A 27,613-nucleotide genomic window follows, 5' to 3' on the forward strand; every position below is an offset into this window, starting at 1 on the left:
TTTAGTCTTTTAATCTTTGACAGTGTCCTGTTGCTCTTCATAATTTATTTTGATGAGGGTTAGAATATGAACAGAAACAGAACATAGCATGTATTTAACACTTGTATGTGATCATCTTAATATAGATGCTATTGAAAGAGAGGTCTTTGGGTACTGTAGTTTAGTGCTGGCTAATGGGAAGTTATTTCTGCTCATGACAGTGTAGTTCTTTAGAGTTAATATTGGAAGAAAAAACTGTTTTTATACTGTGTCCAGGATAGGCTTTCTAAACCATTGTTTTGTGGCATAGCCATGAACTGGCACATGTACCCTAGAGAATGCATTTTTTATTCTGTGTTACAGCCAGTGTTTGACTCTACCATTTTATTCCTACTTGTTATCTTCTGTCTAACCTGGGGAGCTATATTTACTTCCACCTACTCTTCGGAGATCTCTTAATTAGCAACTCCATAAGGCTTGAACACAATAAATAGCTAATTATGGGCTAGTATTTGAGATATTTATTTTTTGAGAATTAGAGATAATACTTGATAAATTAACAGACCAAGAATACTTTGTACTTCGGAACGAATATTCTTTTATAAACATTCACAAATTTTCCTAATATATTGGGATGGATAGAAGTGTTTATTTTTACTGGGATATGTATTTCTGACCGCTGACCACATTCTACCTCACAGCATACACTGGACTACCGGAGATGGAATTACAGTTGACTCTTGAGTACTGAAAGAGTAAAGGGTGTGTTGACTTTCTGAAAATCTGTGTATAACTTTTGACTTCCCCCAGAACTTAACTGCTGGTAGCCCACTGTTGATTGGAAGCCTTACTGATAACATAAAAAGTTGATTAAAACATATTTTATATGTTCTGTGTATTATATACAGTATTATATGCTATTACTATATAAGCTAGAGAAAAGAAAAGAAATGTTACTAAGAAACGTATAAGGAAGAGAAAATATATTTATGGTACTGTACTGTAAAACATTCATGTGTAAGTGGATCTGTGCTATTCAAACCTGTGTTCAGTGTCAGCTGTATTGTTGGCGGTATTTATTAACAAAAAACTGACTTAAAAAGCGGATGTAGGGGCGCCTGGGTGGATCAGTGGGTTGAGCCTCTGCCTTCAGCTCAGGTCATGATCCCAGGGTCCTGGGATCGAGCCCCACGTCGGGCTCCCTGCTCAGTGGGGAGCCTGCTCCCCCCATCTCTCTCTGCCTGCCTCTCTGCCTACTTGTCATCTCTTTCTCTCTGTCAAATAAATAAAATCTTAAAAAAAAAAGCGGATGTAGTTACATATCTTCGAAATGTAGTGCACAGTGAAATCCTTGCTTATGTATAGGCTTGCATTCTGTTAAATTGAGATTAATTTTTTTAGAAGTGCTATTTTTGAGTAGAAATGGCACTTGTAAAAGATGAGAAGAGAAAATGTGGACAAGCAGCTTTAACACTTTACAGGGTCCAGTATGCATGAGGTTCAGTTACCTTGGGCTAGTTAAATAATACCAGGCTCTCAACAATATGGTTCAAATTTCACTTACTGTGGTATGTTTACTGTGTATAATTGCATAAAGCACACACTTTTGTGCTAGCTCTTCAGTCTACAGTCTGCATATCTCCTGTGCAAATAGTAGATATGCATCAAGATTAGTGTCCAGTCTTGTCACTTCTTTCAAAGTCTGTCATGACTGATTGATTATCATACATCTGTCATTCATTTAATGCATAAGACAGTGAAGTATATGGTTGTGTGGTTTCCCGGTGATATACCCATGTGACGTTTTACAAAAATGGGTAAATTGGCTAACAAAGATAAAAATAAAAGCAAAGAAATGAAACTGATAATGCTGCATTTGCAAATCAGACCAAATATAAATGGCTGTAGAAGAAATACCTAATTGGGACTGGGAATGTTGACCCTGCTATCACTTAAGAGATTCTAGATGTGCAGCCAGGGGAACATGGTGAAGGCAAACTGGTCAACATAAAGGAGTAAAGTGTTTGTGACAAAAAGGATGAAGATGTCCAGAGAAGTTGATGCGGGGAAAAAAAAAAAAAAAATCACATTAAAGGAAATCTTAGAGATATTTCATGAGGTGACAGCACAAAGAATAAGATGTTGAAAGCTGATCCAAACTTAGAGGATGGACAGTTTCCCAAGGCCGAGAAGAGTTGCTCATCTTGTATCATAAATTATACAACAAGAAGGCAAGCACTGGGGCGCCTGACTGGGGTGCAGTTGGTAAAGCAGGCAACTCTTGATCTCAGGGTCATGTGTTCAAGCCGCACATTGGGTGTGGAGCCTCCTTTAAAAAAAAAAAATAGTAGGTACTGCTCAAATTACTCTGGGTAAGTTTCTTATAAATAAATACTTAATTCTCAAAGTTTCTGTTTTTAAAATATAGCATACTAAATACTAGTTTTACTATTTTTAAAATTGCCTTACACATTTATAACTGACAGTTTTTAATATTTTAACAGATTTAAAAGTCACAAAATAGTCATTTTCCTTGTTGGTTATTAAGATTGCTTTACATGATTTTGGCTTGCATAGTCTTTTTACTATCCTGCACCACTAGAAAGCAAAGTCTGCCTGTATGTGTTGTGGCCTTTGGTCAAATGTGTTACCCACAAAATTAGGCACTTTTATAATTAGAAAACAATGAGAGTGGAAAGAATATAGCATGAACTTTGGAACTTCTGTGGACCTGAGTTGAACTTTTGACTGGTATTTTCTAGGTGTGTGACCCTGAGCAAATCATTTAGCCTTAGGTTCCTCATCTGTCAAATGGTAGCTGCTCAATGAGTACTTTCTAAGTTTTTTGAATGAATGATTACCATTTAGCCATGGCACTAGTAACCACTTATTAGTAAGAAGTGTGAAGCATCTGATAAAATATTCTTTTCTTATATAGATCCTCCCTCATCATATCTTTAGATCAGAGTTTCTCAATGACTGTTGACATATTAACCAGATAGTTCTTTGTTTTGGAGAACTGTCTTTTGCATTCTAGGATGTGTAACAGCATCCTGCCCCCTACCTACTCGTTGGCAATAACATTTCCCACTAGTTGTGACAAGTAAAGACAATTATAGATATTGCCAGATGTCCCCTAGGTGGGGGAGCAAAATTGCTCCCAGTTGAGAACAACTGCTTTAGACTTTGTGTTATCTTAATTTCTTTCCTTTCCTGTCTCCCTTCTTCAGCGTTGCCTTCTCTCTGTTGCCAGAGTAAGTTTGTGAACACAAATGTTAATCGTGTTCAGCTTGGCCCAGTCTCATCATTTAAATGCTCCGCTTTGCCTACGTGACAAAACCTAAAACCCCTTAGTATGAAAAGCCTTTAGTACTTCTGTTCCTCTCTCCTGTTTTTGTTTTTGAAAGCATTTTATTGAGGGAGGATTTACACAGATAACATTTTATTGAGGGATAATTTAAACATACCCAAATCTTAAATATGTAGCATCATGACGCTACCTATATAGGATCACCACAGATAAGATTTAGATTATTTTCATCATGTCAGAAACTTCTCTTATGCCTTTTTCAAGTCTGTAACCTCTCTGTACCTTGCTTTTATATTCCCAGAGAGAACCATTATTCTGATTTGTACCACAGTGGATTGTTTTGCTTGTTGCTGAACTTACTATGAGTAGAATCAGACAATATATACACTCTTTATGATTGGCATATTTTTGTTACTTACCCATACTCTTTTGTATGTTGGTAGTTCTTTTTTTTTTTTTATTTATTTTTTAAAAATATTTTATTTATTTATTTGACAGAGAGGGAGAAACAGGCTCCCCACTGAGCAGAGAGCCCTATGCGGGGCTCCATCCCAGGACCCTGAGATCATGACCTGAGCCGAAGGCAGAGGCTTAAACCACTGAGCCACCCAGGCGCCCCGGTAGTTCTTTTTAATTACTGACTAATCTGTTATATTCTGTTACATTCTGTTACGTAAATATATCACACTGGTTTTTATCCATTTTTTTAATGATAGACAGTTGGATTATTGCTGGTTTTTGTTTTTTGTTTTTTTTTTTAAAGATTTTATTTATTTGACAGGCAGAGATCACAAGTAGGCAGAGAGGCAGGCAGAGAGAGAGAGGGGGAAGCAGACTCCCCGCTGAGCAGAGAGCCCGATTTGGGGCTTGATCCCCGGACCCTGGATCATGACCTGAGACAAAGGCAGAGGCTTAACCCACTGAGCCACCCAGGGGCCCTATTTCTGGTTTTTTACTTTTATGAAGAATGCTGCTGTGGACCCCTGTGTCTTTTAAAAATTTATTTTTATTGTGGTAAAATATATAGTATAAAGTTTGCCATTCTAGCCATTTTTCAGTGTACAACTTAGTGACACTAATTACATTCATAGTGTTGTACAGCCATCACCACTATTTCTAAAAATTTTCAACATCCCATACAGAAATTCTGTACCTATTGAAATAGAATTTACCATTCCCTCTTTCCAGTCCAGCCCCTGGTACCCACTACTTTTAGTGTCTGTGAATTTGCCTATTCCAGATTTTTCATATAAATGGAATTGTACAATATTTGCCCTTTTGTGTGTGGCATAATGTTCTCAGTGTTTATCCATGTGATAGTATACACCAGAACTTTGTTCCTTTTTATGACTGAGTGCAATATTCTGTGTATGTCTATGCCACATTTTTATGTATTTATTTGTTGATGGGCATTTGGATTGTGTCTGTACTTAACCTTTTTTTTTTTTTTAAAGATTTTATTTATTTATTTGACACAGAGAGAACGAGAATGAGAACGAGAGAACTACATGCACATGTATGAGGGTGCTAATATGGGGGTTGATTTCAGGACCCTGGGATCATGACCTTAGCCGAAGGCAGATGCTTAACTGACTGAGCCACCCAGGCGCCCTTGTACTTCACCTTTTTTAGTCTCATGTCACATTGATTTGTTGCTGCAGCAGCCATGCTAAACTATGTGTTCTTTGTGTGTGCTTTTTCTTTCCTCTGTGTTTTTGGATATACACTGTTGGCCTTTACCTGTTATGTCTTTCCCCTGCCATGCCTGACTTGTGAATCTCTTACACATTTTTCAGCTCTTGGTTCAGATGTTACCTTTCCAGGAAACTTCCCAGCACTGTCAAAGTTAACTGTTTCCTCTTTTCTCTTTGCATCAGACCTTTTTCATACAGTTCACTAGCTCCTTGCTGTATTTACTTACATGCATATCTTCACTCCTAGGTTGTGATACTAACTTTAATGTTCGCAGTACCTAGCCCATCATTATAATAATAAAGACTATCATTTATATATTGCCTTCTGAGTCCTGGGTCCTATGATAGTTTCTTTTTATTTATTATCTTAATTAAAACAGATCTGCATTGTAGGTACAGTATTAAAATCATTTCACAGATAAGGAAACTTATGCTTTGGTTAAATGTAGTCTTCTTAGCAGAGATGACAGAATTTATCAGTAACAGTTTATCCGACTTCAGACTCTTAATCCATTATGCAAGCCACCTTTCCTAAAAAATGTTTAACTAAATGAATAAACATGTTTTTGGCAACTAGTTGGTGTTTGACTCAGAACATACATCCTGCATTCTGAATGTACTTGTTTTCTTTCGATAAATGCGTATTAGCTCCCACAGCAGTGTCCTTGTTTTTCTTACCTCCTTACGTTTGGAAAGTTGAACCATTCATCTCTCTTTTCTGTGGAAAGTAGGAGTACCCATGGAGAGAGACACCCTATCCTCATTTTTTCTTATCTAAGTCATTAAGTGTGTGAAATACCCTTTCTTTTGTCATGGAGTCTGGCTTACCTTTTCCTATCAGTAGTCTTCTATGGATCCAAATGTATTATTAGCCTGATATTCAAAACTACTGTAAGTAATCCCATTGACATTTCAGACCATTCCTGCGACTTAATTGGGTTTTACTTATGTTGGTATAGGAAATATTTAACTAGTTCTGCTTTATGTGCTCATTTATTTATAGTTTTATTAGAAACTGCTGGCATAATTTATTTATAAGGAAATCAAGACTGAATCCTTGTTTCTGTTACTCTGTGAAGATCATGTAAATGTTGAACATGCATAACTAAGCTATTTTACATTTTATATATAAATTTATATTTTATACTTTAAACTCAGTCTGCTGATCCTTTTAAGCTATTGTTTATTATGTTTAGGCACTTCTAAAAACTTTTTTTGTTGAAAAAATTTTAAAGCATTAATTGAGTTGTAGTGAAGTATATAACATATTACACAGAGCTGTTTTGGGGGGTCATGGGGAAGAAGATCACATAGACACTTAAAATCTCACTTAGGAAATGATACACTAAAAAGTAAAATTAAGTCAAACGAGAAATAAAACAGTGTAAGTCAGTAAATCAGATATTATATTCATTGTCAAATGGGGACTACGGACTTTTAACTGCTGGAAGAGTTGAGAAGAAGAGGCAGTTGCTGTGGGTTAGGTAGGGCCATATATACATTTGCTTCTTGATTGAGAGAGGATTGAAAAACTAAAATATTACAGTGGTCTTTAGCCCTCTGTAGGGCCACAGTACATACAAATACACAGTATATTGTGTTAATAAAATTGCCTGGAGAGAAGAAGCAATCTAAAAATGCTTGGGGTGGGGAGGGGAAGGTGACAATCATGAAAGAATTGTTGAGAAACTGGGCACTGAAGGACAGACAGGTAAGTTTTAGGGAAGTAAGGAGTGGAGAGTATTTTTGTTTAACCATTTTTAAAATTTAAATTCAGTTAATTAACATATAATGTATTGTTGGTTTCAGAGGTACAGGCCTATGATTAATCAGTCTTATGTAATACCCAGTGTTCATTACATTGCATGCCCTCCTTTAATGTCCATCACCCAGTTACTCCATCTCTCCAACCCCTTCGTTTCCAGCAACCCTCAAGTTTGTTTCCTATGATTGAGTCTCTTACGGATTGTCTCCCTCTCTGGTTTCATCTTGTTTTATTTTTAGAGGGTGGGTTTTTTTTTTTTTTTAAGGTTTTATTCATTTATTTGAGAGAGGGAGAGAACACGAGTGGGGGAGAGAAGCAGACTTCCCACTGAGTGGAAAGCCCGAAGTGGGGCTCCATCCCAGGACCCTGAGATCATGACCTGAGCTGAAGGCAGACATTCAACCGACTGAGTCATCCAGGTGCTAACAGAGGATGTTTTTTAAGTAAGAATAGTAGAGAAGCAGAGTCAAGATAGATTTCTTGGAGAGCATGATTTTTTAACAGTTGAGATTGGGTATGTAACATGTTTCAAGTGCTGCTTAATACTAAGCCCCGAGTTATCTTGGAACATAAAGAGTAGGAAAATGAAATCTTTGGATTTCTTTTTAAACATGTTCAAATTCAGGTGTTGTGGTAGATTACTTACTGTGCCTACATGTTCATCCTTACCAGTTTTCTAACTGGAGGTGGAAAGTCATTCATTTCTTCATGCAGTCATTTTAGCCAGCATTGTTATCTAGCAGGCGCTTAGTAGATACGGAATTCCAGTTCTCTTGTGCTGTCATCTTCGCTAAGTGGCAGAATCTCAGAATTTTAGAGAATAGGGAAGACTGTAGAGATTGTTTAGTTTTAAACTTCTTTTAGATAAAAATGAGAAAATTGAGACTCAGGTTGAGAGACCTATATATGGTTCCATTGATATTAGTGGCAAAATCACACTCAACTATTTAGGCCTCTCACTGTTGGCCCATTGCCCTTCTCTCAGGGCAGTATTATTCTGTCTATACTAGTGTGAAGTGAAGCTTCATCTGGAGACAAATGTTAATTTTAGTGGTACATCCCTTAAGGCCTGACCGATTGTTATTTCTTCATTTCATCAGGAATGTGGAAAGATAGTGAGTGTGGGAGTTTTTACTTTTTTTCTTTACTAGTTTTAACCTTGGGCAACTTATTTAAACCTCTTTGCCCGATGTTCTTTATATGTTAAATGGGGATAAGAATACTTATCTAATAATAGGCGACTGTCAGGATTAAGTTAGATGGCCTATATAAAACCCTTTCTTTTATGCTTGGCATATATTAAGAATTGAGTAAATGTTTTTTTCTTTTGTTTTTTGTTTTTTCCCCTTACCATATTGTATTACAAATATTTATTTTATATGTACCAGGTGGGGTTCTTAGAGATTTTTCTCCTCAGCAATTTCTTGAATATGTGAATATAATCTTAAAACAAAAAAAAAAACGAACCATTCGAGCTACCCCGGGAATTTGCTACTGAAACAAACATGGGAATGCTCTTGTATTTCATTTGTTGCCAGTGAGAAGCATTGAGTAACTTTCATTCCTTTTTAATATTCATAACTCTACAATAAACTGACAATACTTCCTATATTTTTACTTGTTTGAAGCCTTGCTTTGACCTTAAGAGAGAATTATTTCATTATAATTTTATAGGTTAGTGTATTGACTATTTCATTTGGCTCCTGGTCTCTGTCCCTGACTTTCTGTGATTGCCTTATAGATCTCTGAGGAACATGAGTGCAATGAGGAAGCTTCTCAAGAAGATGAGGGGTTTATGGGCATGTCCCCTCTTTTACAAGCCCATCACGCTATGGAAAGAATGGAAGAATTTGTTTGTAAGGTAAGATAGCAGTCTTATCATTTCTATGCTATATATTTAACCCTTCCCAAACAGGAACCTTTAAAGAGATTTGCAGTACCTTAGCCTTTGGTTTACTGTGGACATAATCTGTGGCAAAATGGAAACAGAAACAGTTTCATGACTTTAACCCTGTTTAAGACAAAATACATTTGTTTGCCTGAAATAGCCATGATAAAGTTGTGATAAAACTGGAATATTCATTCAGGAAACAGGTGTTTCCTGATGTAAATTAACGGAGTAGATGTTTTGCTGATAGTTTAGATAAGATAGAATGAAAGTTGGGAGTGGTTGATCCCTAGGGATACTAAAATGCCCTGTCCAAGTCCCTTGAATCTCTACTGCTGCTTGACTGGAATGGCAAATGTGCTAATCTTTCTAAGGATTCTGTGGGTAGTCAAACTAATCTTTAGATAAAGATTTCCCAGTTTTCATGCAGATCTAGTATTTCTAGTTCAGCTGGCATGTTTTCTGTCTCTTAAGGTTTTTTTTTCTAATGCATTATCTGATTCTTTAGGACATATTGTGGTTTTTTTTCTTTTTCGAAAATGGTAACTGGAATTAGGGTTGCTTTCTTAGAAGAGTCAGAGACACTGGTAAATTTATAACTGCTTGATAATCTGATCAATAGGGACCCTTCAGGAATTATCCAAAATCATAAGTCAGTCTGTGTTAGTATGTGTTAATAAATCTATTTGTTAAACATTGCTGGAGAGCTCTTGATTATTTAGAAAGAAATTTGTGTGACTCGTGGCTTTTTTTTTTTTTTAAATAGGTTTCATGGAACCTAGACTTTCTATGCATGTGGTCTTAGGTTCTGAAAACCAAGTTAGGTTTTCCTACATTCACAGTGGTGGTAGAAATAATTGGGGGCCAGTTGGTTTTAGAATACTGTACTTTGGACCAGAGGATGAGAAAAACATTATAATCTGAGTATAGACATCCCTTCTAAGAGAAAGGGGGTGGGTAGAGAGTAGTGGGGGAGAGGTTTAAACATTTATGGGTCTACTTAGAGCCCAGAAAATTTTCAGTGTCTAAAAATTGGTTAAGAAAAAGCAAAACAATAGATTCTTTCTAGTGATTTCTGTCTCAGAAGAATTAACACACAAGGCTATAAAGGATATATTTTGCTTTTCAGAATGCAAATTTGGTGTTAAATCTCTTGAAGTTGAATATTTAGTGTCTGGGCCGTTAGGGATTTTTAATATTTATAGAACAGTGGGGTACTGTAGTTAACTTGACTGCCTTTTTCTCCTCCTTTTCTGAACTAACAATAAAAAGTAAAGCAAATAAAACTTGGAATGTAACAGCGAATGGGAGAATAAATAGGGCATTTATTTGCTCCAAGCTGTGATTTACTGAAGAAAAATGAGTGGAGCACAAAAATTATTACCATTCCCTTATCATCCTCTAGCACTTTGTCTGTGAGAGTGGCCTAGAGAGGCTTCCTGTGACACAGCATTCTCCAAGCTTGCTCCGCCTGCTGCGGTCATGCAACTGAGCATACTTGACAGCTGGATGGGTCTAGTGACACATAAAATTTTTTTCTTAGGTTGCAAGGAATTAAACAGAATTTAAAACAAAGTGTCCTGTGGCCTTGCTGGTATACACTCCCTTTTGGAAAAGCTTTTCTTACAGGAAAAGGGGAAATAAAATCATTTAGTCTTTATAGAGTGTCCAATTTGATCATGCTCTTTTTTTTTTTTCCAGCCTTCAATTTAAAAGAAATGTTTTGTGCATTAATGGTTTAATACAAATCCAGTGGACCGTTGCTCAAATGTTTGATTCATGCAATGCCTTTGTCAAACTTATAAATAAATATATATTTGGCCAAGCTGTGATCCTGTTCTTCTTCCCTTGGGGAGTAAAAGACAATGCCTGTTTGGGTTGACATTTGGGTTGACTCCAAGTTGAGGATTGAGGGTGCAGTGTCTGTTGAATATGACACTAACTTCAGTGTAATTATGAGAGTATAGTTCCTTGGCTCAGTTTAGACTGCTAGAATGTTTAGAAACAATGGAGAAAAATCACTCTGACGTTATGTGTAAATATAACTAGTAAGAATCTCAGCATATTCTTTCTGACTGCAAAAAAGGGAGCATCTTGGCTGTGTGGGTAACACAATAGCACTTTTCATATGGTCACAGCAGAGCTGTTTGCAGATTGTGAACGGCCCTAAGGATTGGATTTCTCTTTTCCTCTCCCTCTTAGAGAATAAAATTATCCCAAAGTAAAACAGAGTAGCATTTTGTAAAGTTAATGTTAACAATAGCTATCTTTTTTCAAGTCCAAATTAGAGAAAATAAATTCAGTACCTTAGAGTATTCTCTGTCTCTCCAGAAAGTCCTTTGGAAGATCTCAAACAGCTACTTTTACAAGTGGTAAAACTTTTATTACCAGTAGACATTAAATATCTAGATTAGTCTTTTGGCATTATTGTATTTCATTGTGTGTTACGAATAAGCATGGAATGGCCAGATTATCCTAACTACGGGCCTCAGGGTTTGAGTTAGAAGTGGGGAGGCTAGAGAGAATGAGTTTTAGTAGTGTTAAGAGGGCCACTTCTCTAAATTGTTAGTTCCCACTTTCTTTGGAGTTACACAGAGGATCAGTTCTTTTACAAGCATACTTCAATAAGAAGGATTAAGGAGAGCAGAGAACAGGAAGATGTGAAGCAGAAGGATTGGGCTCACCAGCTGGCAGTCATTTTGCATCACATAGAAGAAAGAGAGCCAAGATTGTATAGCCTAGCCCCTTGTTTGTTTGTTGCCAGAACCCTGAGGGGTAGGAGTGGGGTCATTGTTTCAACCTGAATACTATAGGTAGAGCATATACCTGGCATTTTCCCTGATATCTTTCTGATTAACAGAAACAGGCAGTTTAGGATTAAGTGATCCTTCTGACGTGAGCTCTCTGGGCTGAGAGACATTAAAAGAAGCAGAGTGCAGAGGTTGACAGGTTTTTAAGGACAGATACCAAATTCCTGATCTCTTTTCTGTTAGAGTCTGAGGGGGAGGGACAGTGAAGAAAGGGAGAAGAAGGGGGTGGTGATGATGAGACTTTTGAAGGGCCCTTAATGTTTGAGTTTCTTTGCCATCTCTCCAGCATGGAGAGGGTGGGTTAGTCACTAACTCTTAGGTAGATAATAGCCTCTGGGGATGGTCTGGGTTACATTCCACCTGTGGGGTGAATGTTGGAATTTGCTAATTCATTTACAAGGGCTCTGGGTTATTTCATCTGATCCTTACGAAGTAACCAAAGTAGTGTCATCCCATTTTTATAAATGAGGAAACTGGGGCTTGGTGATTTTCTCATTAAAGCTCCTTTAACTAGTTAATGATAGAGATCCAAGATTTTGACTCCTGTGCACTTTTTTTTTTTTTAACTTCATCATGTTTGTTGTGGTAGGAAGAGAAGGGAAAGGGAGAGAATTTAGCAGAAGGCACGCAAGTGCTTCTGCATACAGGTTTGGCCCTTGAATGATGCAGGGCTTAAAGATCCTGACCCCTTGGCAGTTGAAAATCCATGTTTTGACTCCTCCAGAACTTAATTATTAATAGCCTACTGTTGATTGGGAACCTTACCAATAGCATAAAAAGTCAACACATATTTTGTACATTATATGTATTAGAAACTATATTCTTAAAATAAGCTAGAGAAAAAAATGTTAGTAACATTATAAAAGAAAATTCATTTACAGGACTGTACTGTAAAAAATCTGCATGTAAGTCGACCCGCACATTTCAAACCCACGTTCAAGGGTCAGCTGTATTTTTTTTTCACCAACAGAAATAGTAAGTATAAGAACAGTCATATTTAATTACTATCACAGGGCCTTTTCAGAGGTAAAGTTGTGGATGATGAAGGAAGGCAAGTCAGTACAGGTGGACCCTACTTTTACCCAGACTGAAAGGAAACTTGAAACCATTATTTTAGGGCAACTAGTGTTGCTACATTGACAAAAACCACAAAGATATTTAATACTCTTCTTCCAGGTATGGGAAGGTCGGTGGCGAGTAATCCCTCATGATGTACTACCAGACTGGCTGAAGGATAACGATTTCCTTTTACATGGACATCGGCCCCCAATGCCTTCTTTCCGGGCCTGTTTTAAGAGCATTTTCAGAATACACACAGAGACAGGCAACATCTGGACACATCTTTTAGGTATGTAATATCAGTGGTGCAAGGAATTAGTGATTCACTTACTCTTTTTTTTTTTCTCTCCATGTATTTGAGGATAAGGATAGAACAAATGTATTTGCCATTTTGTTTTCTGGATGTCTAATGATGCAGTTTCTTACTGGTTTATTACGTAGTTATCCTAGTTTGCACTTTGATTTTATTACAGTTAAGTCATCATTTTCTCTACTAGATTTTCAGACTGTGTCCTTGAACCAGGCCTAGGGAAAGGTGCTGTACAAAATATGGTATAATGTCTTGAGGAACACTGTGAGAAAGGTGCTTATTTAGTAGAAAGAAGCTGATTTTCAAAATCATTACTTAGCATAATGAAAATTAAATTTCAGTTTTACTTGAATTAGAATGTGGTCTCTAATATTTTTTTCCATCCTGATTGCATATTAAAGAAAATACAGGAGGGGCACCTGGGTGGCTCAGTTGTTAAGGGTCTGCCCTTGGCTGTGGTAATGATTCCAGGGTCCCCAGCTTGAGCCCTGCAATGGGCTCCCTGCTCAGCAGGAAGCTTGCTTCTCCCTGTCCACTCTCCTTGCTTGTGTTTAGCTCTCTCACTGTCTCTTCCTGTCTGTCAAATAAATAAAAAAAATCTTAAAAAAAAAAAAAAAGAATACAATGGGGGAAGAATAGTCTTTTCAGCAAATAGTATTCGGGAAAACTGAGTAATTACATGTAAGAGTCCAGTTGGATCCCTGCCTCATTACAAAGTTAATTCAAAATGGATCAAAGAGACCTAAACTTAAGAAATAAAACCGTAAAATTATTTTTTTATTATTATTAATTTTTTAAATATTTTATTTATTTGACAGAGAGAAATCACAACTAGGCAGAGAGGCAGGCAGAGAGAGAAGAGGAAGCCGGCTCCCTGCGGAGCAGAGAGCCTGATGCGGGACTCAATCCCAGGACCCTAGGATCATGACCCGAGCCGAAAGCAGAGGCTTTAACCCACTGAGCCAGATGTCAATCTTTGTGACCTTAGATTGGGTGATAATTTCTTAGAATAGACACCTAAGTTTAGTATAGACAACCAAAGAAAAAGCAGATAAATTGGACCCCCCCCCTTTTTTTATTTTTATTTTTTTTTTAATTTTTTTTAAAGATTTTATTTATTTATTTGACAGAGATCACAAGTAGGGAGAGAGGCAGGCAGAGAGAGAGAGAGGAGGAAGCAGGCTCCCTGCCAAGCAGAGAGCCCGATGCGGGGCTCGATCCCAGGACCCTGGGATCATGACCTGAGCTGAAGGCAGAGGCTTTAACCCACTGAGCCACCCAGGCGCCCCAAATTGGACCCCCCTTTTTTTTAAAGATTATTTATTTATTTGATGCAGAGACAGCAAGAGAGGGAATATAATAAGCAGGGGGTGTGGGAGAGAGAGAAGCAGGCTTCTCGCTAAGCAGGGAGCCTGACACGGGGCTCCATCCCAGGACCCTGGGATCATGACCCAAACTGAAGGCAGATGCCCAACAACTGAACCACCCATGCGCCCCTAAATTGGACTTTCTCAAAATTAAAAACTTTGTATGTCAAAGGACATTGTCAAGAATGTGGAAAGATAATCCACAAAATGGGAGAAAATGTTTGCAAATCATCTATTTGATGAGGATCTAAGAATTTTGGCAACTAAACAATGAAAGGACAACACAGTTTAAAAAATGGATAAAGCATCTGAATAGACATTTCTCCAAAGATCTATAAGTGGCCAGTAAAACACATAAAAAGATGCTAAAGTGTCAACTCTATTTCAGTTTTTAAAAAGGGGGGAAAAGGGGATGTTCAGCATCATTAGTCATTTTGGGAAATGTAAATCAAATACTTTGAAAAATGTAATGAGATACCACCTTCCACTTGCTAAAATGGCTATAATCAAAGAAAATGGAAAATAACAAGTTTTGGCAAGGATGTAGAAAGATGACAACTCTCATACTTTGCTGGTAGGAGTGTAAAATGGTACAGCCTTTATGGAAAACAATTTTGACAGTTCCTTAGAAAGTTAAACAGAGGTATAAGTAGTTCTGCTCCTTAATTACGTACTCAAGAGAATTAAAAACATGTTCACACAAAAACATGTATACAAATGTTTTCAGCAACATTATTTATAATATTTAAAAAGTAGAAACAACCCAAGCATCTTTCAGCTGGTGAATGGGTAAATAAAATGTGGTATATCCATGCAAATGAAGTATATTTGGTTATAAAAAGAGATGAAGTACTGATGATATGTGTTATAACATGGGTAAGCCTTGAAACATTATGCTAAGTGGAACAAGCCAGACACAAAAGGCCACATACTATGTAATCCATATACATGAAATGCCCAGAATGTGAAAAGCCACAGAGATAGAAAGATTAGTGTCCTCTAGGGCTAGGGGCAGAGTCGGGAGTGGGAGATGAATGTAGTAATTATGGGCTTCTTTTTGGGGTGATGAAAATATTCTGAAATTAAATAATAGTGATGGTTGCACAAACGTGCGAGTATACGAAATCTTTCCTGGTTTACCCCCATTTGACTTGCATTTTTTTTCACACATTTGATTTCTGTTGTGTCCCCAGATGCCTTCCTACCTGCTAGTGTAGTGAGGGTGGAATAGAGCGGCAGGTATAGTTCATTGCTGACTTCTAACTAAGGGGTAGAGTTTCATTAAATAGAACAGTTACTTAGCACATGTTTAACATCTTAATTTCTGTGCCTTCCTTGTGTTAAGTGACCTTTTCCTAAGTAGTAAGAACATGTATTTTAGTGTGAAGAAGACCAGCTTATTTATTTATTTTTAAGATTTTTATTTATCTGTTTGACAGAGACTCAGTGAGAGAGGGAACACAAGCAGGGGGAGTAGGAGAGGGAGAAGCAGGCTTCCTGTGGAGCAAGGAGCCCGATGTGGGGCTCAGTCCCAGGACCCTGGGATCATGACCTGAGCCAAAGGCAGACGCTTATCAACTGAGCCAGCCAGGTGCCCTAGAAGAGCAGTTTAAAAACTGATTATGAAATAGAATGAATAGGCATTTTATTGTCCTTAACTCTTGAATCTATTGGGTCAACCAGTGAGAGCCAGAGAAGCATAATCTTCCTTGACAGCTACTGGTGGAGGAAAGCTCTATTTCTTTTTCTTTTTCTTTCTTTCTTTCTTCTTCTTCTTTTTTTTTTTTTAAATGATTTTTATTTATTTGACTGAGAGAGAGAGAACACGAACAGGGAGGAGAGGGAGAAGCAGGCTCCCTGCCAATGTAGGACTCAGTCCAGGACCCTGGAACCATAACCTGAGCAGAAAGCAGATGCTTAACCAGCTGAGCCATCCAGGCACCCCGAAAGCTGTATTTCTTGACAGGGTTTGGAGGCATTTGAATTCAAACAGAAATCAAACAGAAAATGGGTCTTTGAAAGCTGGGCTCCAGTATATGTGCCAAAAGCTTTCTAAATGAAATTTTATACTAGACCTAGAGGTAGAAGTGGACAAATTTAGCCTTCTAAGAAGTAGTAGCATTGTCTGGTTTCTTTTTGGATTATGCTCTTAGATAAATAAAGTACTATTCCTATGCAAAAACACTTGGTATTTGAAGCTGAGGAATATATGGTACCAGCAGTGTTTGAAGTAGACCAGAATTTTGGATATGCTTAGTTATTTGGAAAATCTTTCTCATGGAGCTTTTGATTCAGATACTGTGATTGTGAAGGACTGAGAACTCCATCAACACACAACACTGTTTCTTGACAAGGATCCTCTTTTATCTCTCTACTCTTTTTGTAGGTTGTGTATTCTTCCTGTGCCTGGGGATCTTTTATATGTTTCGCCCAAACATCTCCTTTGTGGCCCCTCTGCAAGAGAAGGTGGTCTTTGGATTATTCTTCTTGGGGGCCATTCTCTGCCTTTCTTTTTCATGGCTCTTCCACACAGTCTACTGCCACTCAGAAGGGGTCTCCCGGCTCTTCTCTAAGTAAGTATTGGAAAGTCTACATTATAATCAAGTATTTGAGTCAGTGGTTAGGGAAGAACCACTAGCAGAATTGGCAGAATTCTTGATACTGCCTGATGGTAACTTAATTTTTTTTTTTTTTTTTTTAATTAAAGCAAGCATTCCTGTTTGCCTCTTGCCTGTTAACTGCTAGCTCATGTCATAGGGGAGTAATTGGAACCTGTCTGTAGTGGGCTGTACTTTTTAAAATCACATGACTTTTTTTCCTTTTTTAGACTGGATTACTCTGGTATTGCTCTTCTGATTATGGGAAGTTTTGTTCCATGGCTTTATTATTCTTTCTACTGTAATCCACAACCTTGCTTCATCTACTTGATTGTCATCTGTGTGTTGGGCATTGCGGCCATTATAGTTTCCCAGTGGGACATGTTTGCTACACCTCAGTATCGAGGAGTACGAGCAGGTAAGAGATGTGGGGATTTTGCATTGCGCATTTGCTGATTTACCAGTCATTTATTAAAGGTCTACTTGCCAAGTCCTGTGCTATGTACTTGTGATGCAAAGATAAATCAGTCATAGTTCCTGTTCTTCAGGGGCTTTTAATATGGTAGTATTCATTAGTTGTCTTAAAGTGCATGGAGTTGAGGGGTATGGTGAGCTTTTTATGAGTCAATGTATATATTTGTAATTCACTTGAGTTTATGCCTATATACTGTCCATAAGACAGTGTCTCTGTAACCTTTGTTAAAAATGATTACTCTTTATCAGCTTGGAGTGTACTTTTTAAAGTGATTGGTTCTTTTGTTGGCATCATTGTTTTATTTTTTGTATTTTTATTCGAAAATGTGTACTGCTTAGGTAAATAAAACTTCATACTGATTGGATTCTACTAAAGTAAGTACCATACATCTCTTCTAATATAGGGATAAGGAAGCTTTTTATATTTAGAATCATGCCTGTCTCGATGGAGATTGTTTGGAAAGCCAAAAACCTCTGGTTGAGCCTTCCTCTAGGAGTGGGGAGTTCACAGGGACATGTTTTTGTTTCCTACTGGACTGGGACTCCTTGTAGCCAGGACCATGTCCTTCAGTGTTCTATCCTCAGTATTAAACCTGGTGTCTACTGAGAATGAATAAGTAGTAGTAAAAGGAGTATTTTTCCTTGTGACCTTTAAAAAACCAAACAAAAAAACCCAGCCCAAACCCTAAAACCTAAAACCCAAGCCATGATACATCTGCAGTTCCTACAAGGTTAGAAGTTAGAATTTAACTTCTTGTTAATGACCACTGTTGACAACAGTCTACCCACTTACCCTGTTAAGTAGAGAAGCAGCGGTCAGGGGTGACTTTCAGCAGTACTTAACTGTGGGGCTAAGCCTGCTTCAACACAGGAGATGAGAGTACAGCTGAACATTCTGCTGTAATACACATCAGAAGAACCAAGCTCCTGAGCTTTTGACTTCCAGAATGGTAGGCAAAACCACTAGAGCCTCTGTTTAGCATGTAGAGGAAAATAACAAGTGAAAAAGGATTGTGATGGTTTTTCTTTAATGAGGAGTAGAAGTAGGAAAAGGTTTTTATTTAGGCCTGGTTGATTCCCTTTTGTGAGATGAGCATTGCGCTAAGCAGGGTCGGGCCTGGTTAGTACTTGGATGGGAGATGAGCATTGCCATTTTCCTCTTCTCTTGTAGATGCCCATTATTTATCATGTGTATGTGCATACATATATTGTTGCATACCAGCAACGTACTTGGTAATGTCCAAAACAAGTAATAGGCTTTTTGTCTTGTGTTTAGAGAGTTAAAGGTCATTTTTAACTCTCTCTGTCAAAATGTGGGAGTAGTTACCGGCTCCTGGGTGTGAGATGTTCCTGTGGTATTTCAACTGACACAGATTTGTGTATATACTCATAAATTCACACACATATATTACTCAGCTTTTACAAACTGTTACTTAACATTCCATTTGTGACAGTCTGATTTTTATTTCATTGTAGTTCACTAAAAAATAAAAAAATGCTAATCCAGGTTCACTTAGTTGATCTTACAACCTAAGTCATATCCAGAAGTTTGAAAAACACTGCTGTAGATGATTTTGAAGGCAGTAGGGGTGTGGTGGAATGATTTCTGATAGATTTCTGTACCAGATTGGTATTTTTGGGTCTGGGAACTTTCAGGAGCAGTTGTGACCTCCCTCCAACCTCCCCAGTTACCACCCCTGCTCTTCCATTCCACTTCAATGCCAGGAATCCCTGTTGCTTCAGAGGGGAGACAAAATATGTGAAATTGCTCTGTATTGCGGTCTCTGTCTACAAAGTGGAAGCATTGAGGAAAGTTTAAACAAACTCCTAGAGCTGTCTGTACCTGAAGCACTTAGCAACACATTTCTAAACCCATTGAGGACTGCTGACTTGTTAAGCTGAGCCTCTCTCAGCAGGAGGCTCCTTGCCTTTGTAAATGGGTCTTTTTAGAACACAGCTGCTGCTGTCTGTTGTGGCAGTATCCCAGAGTTTGAGGACTCTTGAAAAAGGTGAAGACACCTTTTTCCTTTCAAGCAAGAAGCATCATATTTGAAATACTCAGTTTATAGAATTGCTAGTGCTATATTGTAATATTTCTTCTTCCTTATTTCTCTTCTGCATTTTTACCTTATTTTATTCTTGTGATTGCCAGGAGTATTTTTGGGCCTTGGCCTGAGTGGAATTATTCCTACCTTGCACTATGTCATCTCGGAGGGATTCCTGAAGGCTGCCACCATAGGGCAGATTGGCTGGCTGATGCTGATGGCCAGCCTCTATATCACAGGCGCCGCCCTCTATGCGGCCCGCATCCCTGAACGCTTTTTTCCTGGCAAGTGTGATATCTGGGTAAGTATCACCAGGGGGAGTTAGTATGTATACATACATATCTGATAGTGTATTACTGGCAGACCAGGAAGTGAAATAATTGAAGTTGTTTTAGACTCAAAATTGAGAGACCCGTGTTTTAGTTGTAACTCTTCCTCATTAGTTGTGTGTCTCTGAATGGTAAGTACAGTGAGGACTAACATTTACTGAACACTTACTTGGTGGCTGGCATAGTACTGAGTGAGTGCTTTGCACAGGTTACCTCATTTAATACATTGGCCCTATAAGGTATGACAACTGTTATTAATGTTTCATTTTACAGATTAGGAACTGAGGCTTAGGGAGATTAGGTAACTTGTCCAACGTTAGGACAAGTTACTGCTGGGTGAAAAAAGTAGAATTTGAATCAGGCTAGTCTAATATCAGAGTCTGTGCTCTTGTACTACACTGAACTGGCAAGGAAGGCATTTTGTTTTGGTTTCCTCATTTAGAAAATGAGGGTGATTGACTAGATTGTTTACCAAAGCCCCCCCCCCCTTTTAAAGATTTTATTTATTTGAGAGAGAAAGAGAGAGATTGAGCCAGGGGTAAGGGGCAAAGGGAAAGGGAGAAACAGACTCTCTCTGCTGAGCAAGGAGCCTGATGCAGGGCTTGATTCTAGGACCCTGAGATCATGACCTGAGCTGAAGGCAGAGGCTTAACCAACTGAGTCACCCAGGTACCCCTACCAGAGTCCTTTTTGGTACTAAAATTCGGTGATTTGTAACAAGAGATTTGTGTATATGTGTGTTTGGTAGCAAGAGAGGAGGGAGAGCTAACTAAATTGTGGTTAAGAGAGAGGGAAAGAGAAGAGGAAAGAAATATAAGGGTCCAATAGTTGGAAAATTTTGTAATTGAAAGTGGCCTGAAACATTTTCAGTAGGTGCAGGATTGAAGAGGGTTTTTTTTTTTTTTTTTTTTAAGATTTTATTTATTTATTTGACAGAGATCACAAGTAGGCAGAGAGAGGGGGAAGCAGGCTTCCTGTCAAGCAGAGATCGGGGCTCGATCCCAGGACCCTGGGATCATGACCTGAGCCGAAGGCAGAGGCTTTAACCCACTGACCCACTCAGGCGCTCTGAAGAGTTGTTTGATATGAAGTCTGACCTTTAGAATTCTATTCCTTGACCTGTTGCTGATTACTATAAACTAAATTGATCATCCAGCCTTCAAAGTTTAAATTAGCCCTCCATAAAATGAATATAATGCTAATTTAGGCAACCTTTTCAGATTCAAATTAGTTAATTTATCTTTTGGAGATTGCCTTCTCATCATTTTGACATCAATTATGGAGGTCAACCCCCCACCCCCACCCCGTTTTGAGAGAATGAATCCCCTTCGGTTTCCTAGGAATCTTCTCCTGGGATGTGACTAGTGGCTCTTTCTAGTTTAACCTCTAAAGTTAATACCTTTCTCTTTATGAATACTGTTTTGCCAGTGTACGTTTTCATTTTGAGATGATAATGAGAGAATAGTATTATTATTATTTTTTTTAATTTTATTTATTTATTTGACAGAGATCACAAGTAGACAGAGAGGCAGGCAGAGAGAGAGAGAGGGAAGCAGGCTCGCTGCTGAGCAGAGAGACCGATGCGGGACTCAATCCCAGGACCCTGAGATCATGACCTGAGCCGAAGGCAGTGGCTTAACCCACTGAGCCACCCAGACGCCTCAGAGAATAGTATTATTTTTGAAGTGATGTTGGTGCACTGAGCAATTGATAGATGCCTTTTAAAAAATGAACTAGCATCCAACAGAAGAGATTAAATCAGAAAAAAAGCTCATGTTCTTGTAGACCAACTTCTGATTAGAGAAGGAAGGAAAAGGCTCGACCTTCCTAGTCTTTTGATAAGGTATGTTGTTTGTGACATTTCAGAGTCTTAGAGCTGGAGAGACATAATGTTTTAACCTTCTACCTAATCCTGGAAATCCCTTTAGTTTTTCAGAGAGAGAGAGCAACATTTAAATTGGCCATAGCTCTGGTGTTTGTTGTTTTTTTTTTTTTTTTGTTTTTTTTCGTTTATTAGCTCTGGTGTTTTTTTAATGCCGTGATAAAAGCTTTCTTCAGCAAACAAGAAAACCTCTCTGTGTCTGACTGTAGTCTTGTAGTCTGTTAGCAAGAGTGTGTATGCCATTGGCCTGAGTTCACCAGATACTCCTCCTATGATATGTGTACACATCTTCATGGTTAGAATTTAGCAGCAGCACCTTGATTTCTTTGGGGACAGCTGGTCTTCAGTTCAGCAGAATGTGATATGCCTAATGGATGTTCAAGATCTGTGGACACCTTGAATTTGAGCTCTGTAACCTCCATTCCCTGCCCTGCTCAGCACAAACAACCTGAAGACTCTTTAGCAGACTTTAATAATGAATGGGTTTCTCTCCCACCCCCCTCCAGTTTCACTCTCATCAGCTGTTTCACATCTTTGTGGTTGCTGGCGCTTTCGTTCACTTCCATGGCGTCTCAAACCTCCAGGAGTTCCGTTTCATGATTGGTGGAGGCTGCAGTGAAGAGGATGCACTGTGACACCTTCCAGAAGCCGGGGACTGTGACCCTGAACAGGGCCTGCAGCGTCTGCAGGCCTCCCTTACCGGCCATTGATGCCAGTGCCAGAGGAGCCCCCAAACTTTGACAGCCTCGTGGGCTTTGTGATGCCCCTGGGACTCTACCTGGTACACGACTGAGAAGAGAAAAACAAAAATAAATCATACCTCAAAGGATGGAGTGCATCAATTTGGAGAAAAGGAGAAATGGCCCAAACCCTGACTTATAATTGGGATCTACTGATTGAGGGCTCTGCACGACCTTGGCAAACTGGCTTCTGATCCGTGTCACATTTCTTTGTAGAAGATGGGAACACAGTTTAGCTGGTGGTTCGTTCTTCTCTCTTTCTCGCTCCTTAAATCAATTTAAAAACCAATTTAGGTGAATATTTATATCCTATTAAAGGGTGGGAATGTGATTTTAGATGCTCTTTTGGGAGAACAAAGAAATTAATGTAAATAAGATTTCTAACTCACTGTTTAAATAAGAATTTATATAAACGTTTAAAACATAGGGGTAGGGGAGGGAGGGGAATTTTGTACAGAATGAAACATGCAAGTACCACACACTGTTTCAATTTTGCACAAAGTGACTATAGGAGGATCAGGTGATGGCCCCAGAATGTATAATGCCTTGGTGCACCAAGGTGCCTTCTAAAGGCTGGCATACCTTGGACCCTGTGGGGCAGAAAGTACAGCCCCAGCCCAGTGATCACATGACCATTCTCATGTCTGAGAGCCTTAGGGAGTCCCAAGGTGGAGGGAAGCTGTATGTGTTTTCTCAGTGGAAGCAGCACGTGGATGGCTGACAGGATGTGTTAGATAAAGGCTCTAGTTAAGGTATCATTTGAGAGAGTGATTTGTTTTCTATGCTGAGAGTGACCCCTTCTAAAGAGTAGAGCCATTTACTTCGGAAAGTCAATTATGTCAGCAAAGGGGTAGTGGAGACAGTAGGAGGAGCTCTGGAAATGTTAGCCCAGGGGCCGATCAGATTACTTCATGGCATCCTATTCAGTTTTGTGGTGATTTTTATCTCCAGGGATGTGACAGTTTTCTGTATCTTTGCTGTGGAGCTCAGGAACACCCCAGAATTTTCCTTCTGTTAAAGTCACTGCCCTAACTACCCTTCCTTGTCTTGGGAATACACATGGACCTTTTCCCTGGCATCACAGTTCCTGGCATGGAGCCAGCCACAAAAGAGATTCCAGCTTGACCAGGTGCTTCCTGAGCTCATGTACATAGTTTGGGAGAAGTCTTCCTCTGGATCAGGAAAGGTTAATTTCACCTCTAGCACCACTGTCTTAGTAAACCTAGTCGTGACACACATATCAGCTATCTTTGAATAAGAAAGCCAGTCCAGTACCTACCATGGAGTCATCAGTATTCCCCAAACCCCAGTTTTTGGGGATAGCATGATGGGAAGTTGTAAAAGAAAATGGTATGTTATTGCCAGGGAGTCTGGTACAGCCATATCTTTAAAGAGCTGCTGGGAGTAGAAAAAAGTTTGCTCATGCCCCAGAGGTATCCTGTTATGGTGTTAGGGAGAGTGGGAGGGGAAGGATCTGGTTCATAGAATTCTAATCTTGGCTCATAGGCAGACCACCAAAATAGCACTGAGTCTTGGGTTACTTGCTGTCACCCAAGGCTTCAGGTGATTGAGTTACATCTTGGGGATTGTGGGTTTTAGAACTAAACATTGAAGCCCTAAGTGTGGGGGCTGGCACCCTCCAGTAGGCGTTTGGCGTGGGAAGAGTCTGTTATCCAGCAGAGCGTTGTCTTGTGGTAATCTCCTTTCTCTCCCCTTCCAGTCTCCAGCAAAAGCTGGGAACCGGGAAGAAGGACTCCACTGTAGAACTGGGGAAGGACTTAGAGTATTTTGGTTCTGGGTAAGGTCACTGCCTTGGGTACCAAGGGACCCAACAAGAGACTTGAATAGGTGAACTGGTGTGGTGCCTGACACAATAAAGAGCAGTATTCCTCCCTTTGAGGGAATAGTCCAACAGGGCAGTGGCCATCTGGAAGGAGGGACACTTAGTCTCATGGAAGCAACAGCACATATCAGAAGCCAGACTTGCTCTTCGGTCATGTACTTTGGGATACAGGGTATAAGATGCGGCTCTGTAACACCACCAACAGAAGTAGAAGTTTCTGGGCCCAGTCACCCCACACCCCAAAGGAGGAGCTAAATCTGGTTCAACATAGCACAAACTGTTAGGAAAAATGAAATTAACATCAATGATGTGTCATCCAGTAAAAATCTCCCTCTTTAGGGTGTGTGTGCGAGTGCGTGTGTGTGCGCCCATTTATGTGTTGTGTGTCTACGTGCAACTACCAACAGCCTCGCTGTGCACTTGGTCTTCACAGTGCTCGCTGAGAACTCTCACCAGGTTGGCGCCTGAATGCCTTACTCTCAGCATCAGAGGCTTGCTTGCTCTGTGCAGATTTTTAATTTTCTTCATTGGCCCTAGGCTGGTTAGGACCTCTACAGCTTCATTCTTTCACCATTAAATAGTGGCCTTTTTCAGTATTTTCCCCCTTCCCCTTTATAAATTGCTGAAGCCACAAAGCACATTTTTGGGGGATCATAGAAGGTTGGGGTTTCAGAAAGGCCTCTGTGTGATGGTTCCATTCACCATGGGATTTCCCTTACTTGCTGTATTCTCAACTTCTAATAAAAAGAACCAAATGGAATATGAACTTTGGTCGTGTACTGTTTTATTGACTCAACTTACCTGCCTTGAAGTCTTAATTTAGACACCGAAGCTTAAAATTGTCAGAGACTTCCCGGTCTGAATGCACAAATCAGTTATTTATGCCCAACTCACTTTTCCTGACAACTGGGATGAGGTTTAGAATGGAGGGGAGAGCTAACCCCAAGGGGTAGTTAATTTATGATTAAAGTTTATCAAAATAATATCCAACATAATGGATACTTTATGTGAAAGTTTCTGTTGAAGGACTTGGTATCTCAGATACTCATAACCACCTCCCTGTGAACTGGTTAGTATCACTCATTTCTGGGTTTGGAGACTGAAGCTCAGGCCAAATGTGACTCTTGTGCTATACTCTTCACAATAAGAAGACAGTTCGGATTAAATCTCATGTGTTGACCTAAAGGTTTGGGGGTTTGTTAACTGTGTAATTTAAGGAAGGAGAGGAATCCGTGCCCCTTTGCCTTGGGTAAATTGTCTTTGCAGGGGAATTTCCAGTATTTGGATTCTCTTTTTTTTTTTTTTTTTAAAGATTTATTTGTTTCAGAGAGAGACCATGGGTGGGAGGGACAGAAGGAGAGAGAGAACCTCAGGCAGAGTCCGTGCTAGGCTTGGAGCTAGACGCGGGGCTTAGTCTCCTGACCGTGAGATCGTGGCCTGAGCTGAAACCAAGAGTTGGATACTTAACCAGCTGCACCACCCAGGTGCCCCAAATGCTCATTTTTAGGTATAGATACAGCTTTAGGGTTTCCCTGTGTATCACCTGGGTATAGAACACTGGATTGCGTTCTGTTCTTTTGAACCATTATAAAGAACCATTTGGTTTGTTCTTAGTTTTTTGCTAAAAACTGTATGCTTCCTTTCTCAGGTAAGGACCCTGTATGATATTGCCATGGATATTGCAAAGGAAATAAAGGACAATTTTGAATTTTCACTTTGTAGAATGCTAGGGCTCTGGGCTTCCTAAAGGAGCCCTTGGGCAGTGTTGCTTTACAATTTATCCTAGAAGTAACATCCTTGTCTCTATAATATTTAGCTTCAGTTACAGCATTCCTTTTCTCATCCTTTAAAATGGGCTGAGGTTCTTTGCATCTTTCACTGAGATCAACATTTCTCACACTTTCCATAGTGATTGGCGGGCGTTTCTGCTGAACTCTTGCTCTGATTTCTTCCTCTTGTGACCCCCTCCCCCATATTTACTTTTCTGACTTTAAGATGCTTCCATTTCCCTGCCCTCCTGAATCAGAACTTCACTTAGCATTATAAAGTGGTGAACTATTTTACATGAAAGCACTTCTACCAAAATGTACAAAATTATTAACTGGATCTAGTAGTTAATTTATTCCTGGTACTGAGGAAGGGGGATCTGACAGCAGCTTTGAGTTCTTGGTCATTTAAGAAAAGATCATTCAAGATGCTGACAGAATCTTGTCATTTATTAAATGCCTTTGGTTCTAACTCCGTTTGCCTGCGATCAGTGATGACTCTTTAGCTTGAGTCAGGCTGCCACCTGCTGTCCAGTAGTGGTTCTGGTAAAAAAAAGAAAGGAAAAATAGTTGCTCTGGTCTCCTAAGCTCACAAGAATATTCTATTCTCCCAAGTGAGGAGCAAGGTTAGTTTCTCAGAAAGCTTAGTTTATTCCTTCCACTGGTTCTAAAAATGATTTCCCAATTTTACAGTCTCCTCCTGGCCATCCAGAGACACGGGGATGTAGGAGACAAAACAAGGCCAGGAGCTGTCCCAGCACTTCCTAATTTTGGTTTCTAGTGTATGTGCTGCTGAAGTGAGCACCTAGTCTTGGTTTTTAAGTGATAGGGCCAAGAGAGCTGATAAATTTGCCTGAAAATGTTCTCCCTGGGTGGGCAGGGAGTTCAGGCCTTTCAAAAGACAGGCTTGCTGTCCTAGAGAGAAGGACAAGCAGCCGTATCTGGGAGTTGGTAATAGAGGTCAGATGCTGTTGAAGGCCAGAACGTTTATTAATGCCAAAGAGAGGCAGAGGGGTGCATGTGGGCGCTGGGTGTTACTGGTGGTGAAGGTGCGTGAGCAAGTCAGGAAGTGTTCATGCAGCCATGCCCGTCACGATAAGGTGTGGACAAGATGATGGGAAAGCTCTGAGCTATGGCACCTGACGGGGCTGGAGAAAGGGTTCCCTGTCCTGCCAGATGGACACCTGTGATCTTTGCCTATTGTTCTTGACATCCACATTGTCATTTCTTGGCCGACTTCTCTCCGCCCCAAGGAGGTAATAGACTAACAGTAGTTAACATGTAATTTGTGCTTATTGTATGTGCAGCCCACTGCATGAATATCACATTCGAACCTCACAAAGCTCTTTCAATAATTTGCAGCCAGTTCTCAAGTCTCTGCTGCAGTTTTCTGGTCTACAATATGGGACAGATAACAGTACCTACTTCAGAGGATTGTTGTGAGATTAAATGAGTTAAAACCTGTTGCTTACCAGGTACCTGTAAGCCTTAGCCATTCCTAGCATTATTGTGCCACTTAAACTGGCAGAGCAAGTGAGTTTAGTCACTCGCTTCTCTGAGGCTCTACTTGTTCAGCTGTAAGTGTGGCTGCTAATGCTGACCTCAAAGGCTTGTTGTGAGACTAAGTGGTGAAAAGTGACCTCTTCTAATCAGTAATGTAAGGCATTTTACAAATATGGAAATGAATGCATCGTTCAAAGTTGGCCCACTGTACAGGGAAGTAGGGCCATTTGCTGGTGGGAAGCTTGTACTCTG

At 39.4% G+C, this 27,613-nt stretch overlaps 1 protein-coding gene across 6 annotated transcripts in view; it reads left to right on the forward strand.

Moving 5' to 3' along the window:
* Positions 1-24,855, forward strand: part of ADIPOR2 (adiponectin receptor 2) — a 93,969-nt gene extending 69,114 nt beyond the window's left edge. For all 6 annotated transcript variants that reach the window (XM_046011068.1, XM_046011069.1, XM_046011067.1 and 3 more), the window contains 6 exons: positions 8,490-8,609; positions 12,623-12,794; positions 16,569-16,755; positions 17,010-17,197; positions 19,406-19,599; positions 22,016-24,855. In XM_046011068.1, coding sequence (XP_045867024.1) covers positions 8,490-8,609; positions 12,623-12,794; positions 16,569-16,755; positions 17,010-17,197; positions 19,406-19,599; positions 22,016-22,144 — 990 coding nt within the window. In that variant the 3' untranslated portion in view covers positions 22,145-24,855. The remainder of the gene's footprint in view (positions 1-8,489; positions 8,610-12,622; positions 12,795-16,568; positions 16,756-17,009; positions 17,198-19,405; positions 19,600-22,015) is intronic.
* Positions 24,856-27,613: the final 2,758 nt, after the last annotated feature.

The sequence above is a fragment of the Meles meles genome, chromosome 7, assembly GCF_922984935.1.
Source record: "Meles meles chromosome 7, mMelMel3.1 paternal haplotype, whole genome shotgun sequence".
NCBI classification, from domain to species: Eukaryota; Metazoa; Chordata; class Mammalia; order Carnivora; family Mustelidae; genus Meles; species Meles meles.